This window comes from Lissotriton helveticus, chromosome 7, assembly GCF_964261635.1.
Source record: "Lissotriton helveticus chromosome 7, aLisHel1.1, whole genome shotgun sequence".
Lineage (NCBI taxonomy): Eukaryota > Metazoa > Chordata > Amphibia > Caudata > Salamandridae > Lissotriton > Lissotriton helveticus.
In genome coordinates this window covers 1764233355-1764243613 of record NC_136068.1, presented here as the reverse complement: position 1 = coordinate 1764243613, position 10259 = coordinate 1764233355, and the positions used below count along the sequence as shown (strand labels likewise).

Sequence of the window (10259 nt, the reverse complement as noted above, 5' to 3'; positions counted from 1 at the left end):
TCATAGGGCAGGTGCACTTCAACTCTGTAGGACCAAGACGAATACCCATGTAAGCCTAGAGGACAGAATAATGTAAGTTGATGGGGCAAGCATCACATTATATTTATGGGATAAACAGTGACGTAAGTCTATGGGTCAAATGTGTCTATTTATCTCAACGAACAGTCTCCCATTTTCGTATAAGGGACAAACGTATATTTAACTCTGTGGGGCAAACTTCAATTTACATCTATGTAGAGACTTGTAACATATTTCATTTTTTGGGGGGGTTGTATATGAGTTATGTAGAAAAACCATTTCTTTCATACTACGTGTCTGGTCTGTGTCCTCCCCATAATAGTGACTGTTATTTTATTGCTTATTTCTTAATCACAAAATAAGAACAGTATTCCAGAATTGATTTTTAGGGCAAGTTTTCAGAAACATTTGTCATTTACTTCAAATAATTAATTTTTACCACTCTTTAATGTCTCATTTCGGTGAATATCTTAATAAAATAAATACTGTAACCTGATTCAATCTATCTTATGTTACAAGCATTTGTGTTGCTCACAGCCTGCCGCTGTGGCCTGTAGAGAACGTGCAGAAGTGTGATCCAAACACAAAGGACTACTGTGGTAATGATAAGTATTTCAATGTAGGATCTGATTCTTCATTTTGTTTTCTTTTTAGAACGTTAGATCAATCCCAAAGGATGGAGAATATGACATCATATACGGAGTTGATGACTTCTGCTTTGCTTGAACCCTCCTCCCTAGATACTACACCCTTTCCAGAATCATCAGTCAATATCACAATGTGGAAAATTAGTGCGTTTTGGTGAACATTATCTGCGCCATCTTGCCTCTTCCCTGATGCCACACTTTTGTCGTGCGCGCCCGCCATTTTAAGATGCCCCGACCAGAACAAACCCTTTTGCATGCCGCTGGCCCCTGACATAGCCCTTTGCCTTCGCTAAGCCCGCACGCTGACCACCCCCTGCTTGCACCTGCCTTGAGTCATAAACCCCTCTCCGGCGCTGCTCTGCCCCAGGCCCTCATCCTGTTCCCAGCGCGACGCCTCCCTGCTTTCCTTTCATGATCTCCGGCCCTTAGATGCAAACCCCTTTTTCCCCGTGTGCCCGTTTTGTCCTCCCCGTTCCCAAGCCGACACCCAGCTCTGCCGATACCATCCTTGCCCCTCCCCGTACAATAGAAAGCTTCCCCCATCAAAGAATCCCCGGGTTGATCAAAGCCCCCACCCCATGAGATCCGATCAAACTCCCCACATTCCGTGAATCGGCGGATTATCCAGCTGCGCGATGCTCATCACCTGTTGTGACTAGGGTGGGGACTTCAACTGTAAATGTGTGTGGGAACGGGCCCAAAGGGGAGTTCCGAGAATGTCTTTTCCGTACATCAAAGCTTTTACATGTATGTGTAATCTCCAATAAAGTCATAAATGTGGGTATAAGAGGCCAGGCCTCAGAAATACAGTTAGAGCACCTCAGAACGATACCTTCTGTCCGTTTCGTTGTGTTCTCCTCCGGAGAGAATAAAAAACCTTGTTTCCTGCTTTCCAGTCTCCAGCGCCTGCCTCTTCATTGATTTAAATAACTAGAGGGTAACAGAGGCAATACCGCCGGGCAAATATCGATTGTCCCCGACCCGATTGAACTTTTTACAATTGGCGTCCCAAGCGTGGGGCCCATCAGCGACTCGTGGATCCAGTGGGAGAGGTCCCGACGACAGAGTGAACGACTGCAACGATCGGGAGAGCTCTTGCCCAATAGACCCTCGTCTGGCAGCCGATCATCCGAACTTCACTAGTTCCGAACAGACCTCTCTCGAGTGATCTACGGTCCTGACTGGGAACCATCAGGAGTGCCGTGAGAAATACGAGAAAAAGAGGACGATCGGGCGCTGGATTCGGAAGACAAGAAACTGTCCACATGGTCCGGGTAAGGTCGTGTTGCCACGACAAGTTGCGAAAAAAAATAAATTTGTTTTGATTGCTTGATTGTTCAAAATACTAGTATTGCTTTGTTTATTTTTATTTGGAGATTCACTGTCTGCAAACGGAGAAGCAACAGGCTCTCTCTCCCTTTGCAAGCAGTGGAGGATAGGTAGGGTAGCAGCCGTGCTTGTTCTTTTTCTCCCCCACTCAATAATTGCTTGAAACTGAACTGTTGTTCACAAACTATTGTTTCCTGGAGATTCCCTGTCTGCAAGCAGGGAAGAGACCACCCTTTTTGCAGATAGTGAAAAGGGTAGGTAACGCAGATCTTTGCGGACCTACTCATTCTCCCCATTGTTATTTATTGGTCGTTTGGTTTTATATTTTTTTTTGATCCATGAGGTATTCACTACCTGCAAACAACGTAGAATAGAAATATTCTGTCTAGTCTTTGCACCTAGTGATAAGATAGGCAGTGCTGACTTTTTAGTCCCTCGTAACGAGCCGTCATGTCTGTCTTCTCCCCACTGATAAATAGCCTGTTTAGCCCGGACCGGGTGTTAGAGGTGGACCATATGGCTCCACTAGAAGGCACCCCTAATAAGGACATGTTCATAAACTATGGGTTAGTCACCATAGCTTATAATAAATTATGGCACAGGTATACCGAAGATAGCCAAGACAAACAGTGGCCACTGGCAGGATCCTTTGACCTTGATAAAATAGAAACGTTAGAAATAGCCCTTCGAAATAATAAGACGACGCCAATTATGCTCGACAGTCTCGGTATGTGGCGCAGAGAGGCTACGAAACGACAGAGAAAAGACGAGGATAAACCAAGTAGGGAAATATACCGACAGGACAACCCCAGGACACCGCTACCCACAACTTATCCCCTGACACTATGCAAAGGACGACCAGACTTAGGGTCAGACCAATGCGCTTTTTGTAGGTATGTCGGACACTGGAAAGCCCAATGCCCGACTCTACTGAGCGTGAGTAAAGGCAAAGGGCCGACAAGAACGACAGACCGACAGTACGAGAAAAGGCGCGAGACAGAGAAGAACCCGACTTACATAGACAGACCAGACAGAACCACCGCGTTTGATTATGCCCGATGGCACAGATTTCGCCAGGAAAATCTCAGCGGCATGATCAAGTTCTCCTAGGTCGGGCAATGTCAAGACGGGAACCCAGCCTCGTTTAAAATTCACAGACGGAAAGAGATAATTATGACCAATAACTGTTTTTATATTTGTCTTGGGTCTTTGTATGTCGTACTTGTACTGTCCCCCGTCTGAGTTCGTGTGTATGTAATGTACAAATCTGCGTCATCCCTCTACACGTGTTTCCGTGTTACTCGACCCCTGTTAGCAGAAACTTAGCATAAAAGCAACCTGGAAAGAAAGAAATGATAAAACAAAACCCGTAGACCATTAATAAACTTGAACTTTTAATTTAACACAACAAACAAGGAATAATAACGATAAACTGTAGAAAATGAAAGTCAAACAGAACATTCGCCCCCCCCCCATTCTGGAACCTTCCAAAGTAGGGCAGGGTTACGGCTACGCCCAACCAACGGCAACCCATATAAGGCGAGCCCCGCCGCCAACTCTTGGTCAGGAAATCTTAACGTATGGGGGAGCCGGAGGAGAGGCAGGAGCCCGCAGCCTGGGCATTTGCAGGTAGTCCCGCCACATGTCTCCTTGGCCGGCCGCAACGGGCCTGGAAAGACTAAGGTAGTCCCGCCACATGTCAAGAGGAGAACGAGGCACCTCTTCCTTTTCTCTTCCGTCACAGCCGCAGCAGTCCTGGACGGCGGGATGTCCTGCACGTACCTCCACAACAATTTGTCCAAGTTGGGCTGGGAGGGAGAGACGACGCGGACGAGCCTCTCCCACCTCCACCGGTAGGAGGTTTCCCAGCCCCCAGCCCGACGCCGAACACCCCCAGTCAGGCGATGGTGCCCATACTTCCACAGCACCGGACACACCATGGTGGCACCCCAGTACTTGCGCAGCACCGAACGTACAATGGTGGCACCCCAGTATTTGCGCAGCACCGAACGTACAATGGTGGCACTTGGGGAACACCGGATGTGGAGAGGCCTTCATGCGGGGCGATGAAAAGGAGCGGCATGGAGTGCACCGGGAGAAGGAGACGATGTGAACGAGTCTCCCTCGCCCCCCAGGTGGGGGCATCACAGCTGCACCCCAGCTGAACGTCCCGCTCTCACAAAACAGGGACCTCTTCCTTTCACTCCGAAGGGTCTCTTCCATTCTTGCAAACTCGACGAGAGTGGCCCCTGTAGGGCCTCAAAATGGCGTCTGGATCCGCCGGAAGGCGGGCCCCGGCCACTAGAGTAACTTTGGCCAGCCATACAACTCGAACATTTGTCCCATGGAGCACGAGCCCCCATCTCCGACAGCATCTCCGCAGCCTTGAAGATCATACAAAGGTCCCCGGCGGAACCTTCGGCCTTTGCAGGTTTCCGGTAAGGGACGGCTGCCTTGATCGCCAACGAAACAAACATGACATTGCCACACCTTCTGTTAGCGTGAATTCTAGAACTGCCGAAAAGGACTCTGGTCCAAACTGCCAGTAATGGAAACATTTCCCCCTGATGCTGCTTCCGGACTGTGCCGGCCCCGCCCAAAATGGCGCTGGTATCGATCGGAACTTACGAACACCTCGTGGTGTTCCTTCGCACTAATATAAACTTGATGTTCTGAGATTTTATATGATCCTTTGTACACTTGGCTAGAAAAGACGAAGAGAACTCACTCGACGAATAGTGTGAAAAGATCCCCGTTACAAATGTTGATTACGAATGTACAATGTATTATATTTTTATAACTGATGTAAACCTCATTTACGATGCACACGTACGGTATGCATATAGGAAATCTGATTACAACTGTTATGATTATGTTTCTAAATTATGAAAATATATGCCCCCGAACCCCCAGCCAATTAATAGACGTTTTAGTCTCTTACAAATGAATGAGTAAAACTTTCCGATGTTTTTATTGTTGCAAACGACACCCCCCACTGTACGCACTTTAGCCATTGCCACGACCGACCAAATACGACCACACCCTCCTAATCCATATGCTGAAATGAATTTGCAAAATAAAGTCTTTGAAACTATGGACGGGTATTGCATGCTTTATTTTAAAACAATATGGGATGGGTAGGAAAGTTCTTTTTCTGTGCACCCTACTCTGCTCTCTCTTTAAGGTTAAAGGAAGATGGTTGCCCAGCCCTGGAGGACGGATCGGATCGACAACACGACACTCCGTCTTAAAAGTACGCGACTGACTCATGAACTCTCGCGTAGAGGAAGACCGTGACTTCCAAGGATGGGTAAAACGAATGGTGTAAATGAGGGAATGTAAAAGGAGGGTGAAATGAAATAATGTAAATATTGTAAAGTACAACGTTCCAAAGTAGCAGGGACCCAAGAACCGAAGAACTTTAGAACGCCACGGCGTTGAAAGAGGTTTAAGGATCCCGATAGTGAGATATATCCTTTGACTAGATACCTCGCACTAGGCACCTCTGGTTTCCTTTTTATGTTTCCCCGCACACGCCCTACATGAACACACTACCCCCCCCCCTCGACTCCGAAAACTATATCCCCGGGGACCCTGCCCCAAGGAGGAAAGACGAGTAAGAGGTAAGTAAAGGACTTATGAATCCATGTATTTGAATGCGCGCGAATGCTGTCTCCCCCACCCCCCCCCTTTTTTTCCTCCCTCTGCAGGTTACATCAGAGATTACAGCCAAGGTGTGGCGAAGATCTGAGACCTTGCCATGTCTAAATACACGAAACGGACTAGCGCCGCAGGGTGGTGTCTAAGCACGCCTGCAAACTACTCACGTATCGAACAAACCCGAAAAATTAGCACAACCTGATAAAAAGTGATCACCCTTAAACCAGACCGGACGAATGAACCCATGTCACGTATGATGCGAAACTGTGAGGGAATGTGTGTGTGTGTGACTGAGGCGTTGACCCAACTGGTCAAAGGACCGAGAATGCGAGAAAGTGCGACAAAGTGGTACCTCCTTTTTTCTTCTTTCCTTTTCTCAAAGCACGTCCCCTCTACCCTGTCTAATGCTCAAACTACATGATTACAAGATTCTAACGCGGACTCGTGAATACCCTTTACTGTGTAATGCACTAAATAGCCTTTCTTGAATGCACTGCCGCCCTCTCTGTTGCACGTGTACTATTTAGCCTGCCGTTGCACTCTCTCTCTCTCTCTCTCTCTCTCTCTCTCTCTCTCTCCCTCTCTCTCTCTCTCTCTCTCTCTCTCTCTCTCTCACTCTCTCTCTCTCTCTCTCTCTCTATTTTTGCACTACCACTCTTCCGAGTGGTTAGCCCCGAAATTGGCAGATTGCCACCCCTAGCACACCACCTAATTGGCTTCAAATACCGTCAGTATTTGCACAAACGCTTGTCTTTAATACAATCACCCTGAGGCCGCGTCATTACCTCTCCTTTTCCGCTAGAAGTCAATGAACCCAGGTTGGGCCGTAAGGGAAAGGACAGGTAAGACGACAGAGGTTCCCTAATCTGGCCCGAAATAAGGGAACTACATGTCAACGGCTCCTATAGTATAAAACAAGGACCTCAGAATACGCGACCCTCCCCTCCCCGAATCGTCGCAATACCCAAACCAGAAAAACGATCACCCCCGTTACCTCCCCTGTCTATGTCCCTGGTTGTTTCCCATAAAACCCCTGTCCTTCCTAGTTAAGTAACCGGGCTGTAAAAGGTTACGTAGGACCCAGAATGATGTTTTACAAGGTTAACAGACTAGACCAAGGTAAAGAAATCATCAAAATGAACCCCGCAGTAGTTGAAAAACAGGATGCACCGATAGAAAGGAAATGTTTAGCCATGTTCGTCTCTCAGCAAAATACCTGTGTAGTACCATGTTGACGACTCACTGTACCCTTTTGTAAATGTGAAACTCTAGAGAACGGCATATCTTTGCCAGATTTGTCTCCCGAAGGTGGGTTACCATCAGATGAACTGTCATGCCTGTAATAAATGATTATGAAGGAAAGTCATAGTAAATCCAACAGGTCCGCCACCGGTCATTCATATGCCAGTTGTGAACGTTAAATATAACGGACATTTTCATTCTTTGCCTGGAGCTGGGAGAGAAATAGACTTTTTGATTATCTTCATCTGCAAATTTTCTAAAGACTGTCTTTTCAAACTTGTTTAAGGGTACTGCTGTTGGAAGAGAGAAGGACCGGATGTGGGAGCACGAGGCCCGACTGCAGACTAAGGGACACCTGCGACATTAGCCAAGGCGAGACCACGACTGAAAGGAGCTGCAGGACGAGGCACTGTTTTCGACAGCATGAAAAGAAAGGGTCGACCTGATGCCCCTGCTCGACGTCCAGTGCCTTTCGACAAGTCCCCGCTCTCTGAATTCCGTCGCACGCCCGCCCATTTGAAGTCTCTCGTTCCCCTAGTTTGTTCCCAATTTGGCCTTGCTCCATCCCCCTTTTTCCTCTGACCTACCCTATGGACTGTTTTGAACGCTCTTCTTCCATCGGAACTTTCTGACAATCACCTCAAAGGACACAGGGCGAAAAGGACCTTTCCGACCAGAAACGCGAGGAAAGGGTCGTGCCCTGCAACGCAGAACTTAGAACAGAGCTGGACTTGTAGCTCCACCGCCGGTGCTCAACAGCGCCAACGAAAGACCACAAAGAACAATGAGAACTCATAAAACTTCGAACATTCGACATCCTCAACCACCGTTTTGCTACGCCTCATTTCTCTCCCAGCCGCCATTGTATTGATCCTGCTCCAATCCGAATCTGAAATATGTATTAACCTGCCAGTTCACGTTATGATATGTACTTGCTGCTCGCCGTTTTTGTATTTCATTCCTATGACTTTCCTGCTGAACAAATTTATCAAAGTTTATCAAATAGGTGCACCTCCTAAAAAAAACTAGAAACCACAAAATGTATTGTTTACAACTCTTTTCCATCTAGGGTTCCTACCGTTTTCTTTCTCATGCTCACCACAGTAGAACCGAATAGAAAATGAACCAGCAAGATGTCTTGAATATGTTAAAGGGAGGACTGTGGAAAATTAGTGCGTTTTGGTGAACATTATCTGCGCCATCTTGCCTCTTCCCTGATGCCACACTTTTGTCGTGCGCGCCCGCCATTTTAAGATGCCCCGACCAGAACAAACCCTTTTGCATGCCGCTGGCCCCTGACATAGCCCTTTGCCTTCGCTAAGCCCGCACGCTGACCACCCCCTGCTTGCACCTGCCTTGAGTCATAAACCCCTCTCCGGCGCTGCTCTGCCCCAGGCCCTCATCCTGTTCCCAGCGCGACGCCTCCCTGCTTTCCTTTCATGATCTCCGGCCCTTAGATGCAAACCCCTTTTTCCCCGTGTGCCCGTTTTGTCCTCCCCGTTCCCAAGCCGACACCCAGCTCTGCCGATACCATCCTTGCCCCTCCCCGTACAATAGAAAGCTTCCCCCATCAAAGAATCCCCGGGTTGATCAAAGCCCCCACCCCATGAGATCCGATCAAACTCCCCACATTCCGTGAATCGGCGGATTATCCAGCTGCGCGATGCTCATCACCTGTTGTGACTAGGGTGGGGACTTCAACTGTAAATGTGTGTGGGAACGGGCCCAAAGGGGAGTTCCGAGAATGTCTTTTCCGTACATCAAAGCTTTTACATGTATGTGTAATCTCCAATAAAGTCATAAATGTGGGTATAAGAGGCCAGGCCTCAGAAATACAGTTAGAGCACCTCAGAACGATACCTTCTGTCCGTTTCGTTGTGTTCTCCTCCGGAGAGAATAAAAAACCTTGTTTCCTGCTTTCCAGTCTCCAGCGCCTGCCTCTTCATTGATTTAAATAACTAGAGGGTAACAGAGGCAATACCGCCGGGCAAATATCGATTGTCCCCGACCCGATTGAACTTTTTACAACAACCTTTTCTCCATCGTCAGTATACACCCCCTTTCCACCACTATCGACAAACCTTACTTGTCCAGAAGAGTTCCCAACCCCTGGTGACTACTATAACTATTACGAGGAGGATGAAGGCACCAACGCAGCATTGAATGGTTTTATCATGTTCATTTACTCTGTCGCTTTCTTCTTGGGGGTGACAGGTAATGGTCTAGTGATTTGGATCACCGGCTTTAAGATGAAGAGGACCGTCAATACCGTGTGGTTTCAGAACCTCGCCGTCGCCGACTTACTCTTCACCTTCTTCTTGCCTCTTAGCATCACCTATATCGCCTTGGGCTTCCACTGGCCATTCGGCAAATTGCTGTGCAAGTTAATCAGCGCTGTGTTCTTCCTGAACATGTTTGCCAGCAACTTCTTTCTGATGGTGATCAGCATTGACCGTTGTATCTCAGTAATCATGCCCGTGTGGGCTCAGAACCACAGGACTCCGCGGCTGGACATTTTCATAGCCCTGGTGGTGTGGGCAGCATCTTTGATAGTAAGCCTGACATATTTTATTTTCAGAACCACTGACCTTAAGGGGCCAAATGCGACAGATATAATTTGCTACAATAATTTCGGGTTGGAATATGAAGTTGGGATAAGCAGATACTCAGCTCTAATTTGGGCAAAGTTTGTGATAGGATTTCTTTTACCCTTCCCCGTCATTGTGATTTGTTATATCATTATTGCTATAAGGTTGAGCAGAAACCGCCTGGCAACATTCAGCAAACCATTCAAGATCATCATTGCGGTCATCGTGTGCTTCTTCATCTGCTGGTTCCCCTTCCATGTCTTCTCCTTCCTGGAGCTAGCTGTGTATACCCAAAGGGATTCTCCAGGTAACCTGCATACAATTGGAGTGCCCATCTCCACCAGCCTTATATTCATCAACAGCTGCGTCAACCCCATCTTGTATGTCTTTGTGGGCCGCAACTTCAAAGATAAGTTCCGTACGTCCATCCTCGCCGTGTTGGAGAACGCCTTCATTGAAAAAGCTTCTCAGGCAACAAATAAGACTGCTATGAAATCAAAATCTAGCTCAACAGTGAAATCACAAACCCAATTAATGGTGGAAACACAAATCCGTGATATCTAAATTTCTAGAAAAAATAACAGCTTCAAAAGCTATTGTGGAAGATGCAGCTAAATCACTGTGTCTTATGCCGCTTCTTATGTTGGACACCCTCACAGAACACTTTGAAAATTGACATGTTAAAGTCAACAAGTGATCAAAGGACAAATCGCTTTTAGGGGATCTTCTCGAGCCTTCCCAACTAGAGGCTCCCTATGGAATATCAGTAAAGGCA

General features: G+C 47.3%; 1 protein-coding gene across 1 annotated transcript; it reads left to right on the top strand.

Moving 5' to 3' along the window:
• Window positions 1-724: 724 nt before the first annotated feature.
• Window positions 725-10048, top strand: LOC144769701 (chemerin-like receptor 1). Its single transcript, XM_078653884.1, has 2 exons — window positions 725-792; window positions 8923-10048. Exons 1-2 carry the CDS (start codon window positions 725-727, stop codon window positions 10046-10048), a joined length of 1194 nt encoding a protein of 397 aa, XP_078510010.1.
• The last annotated feature ends 211 nt before the right edge of the window (window positions 10049-10259 follow it).

Excerpts from the sequence above, each read along its gene's own strand:
- LOC144769701 (XM_078653884.1), top strand. The coding sequence starts at position 725 with ATGACTTCTGCTTTGCTTGAACCCTCCTCCCTAGATACTACACCCTTT. Across the intron at positions 793-8,922 it reads CCAGAATCATCAGTCAATAT|AACAACCTTTTCTCCATCGT; the intron begins CACAATGTGGAA and ends TGAACTTTTTAC.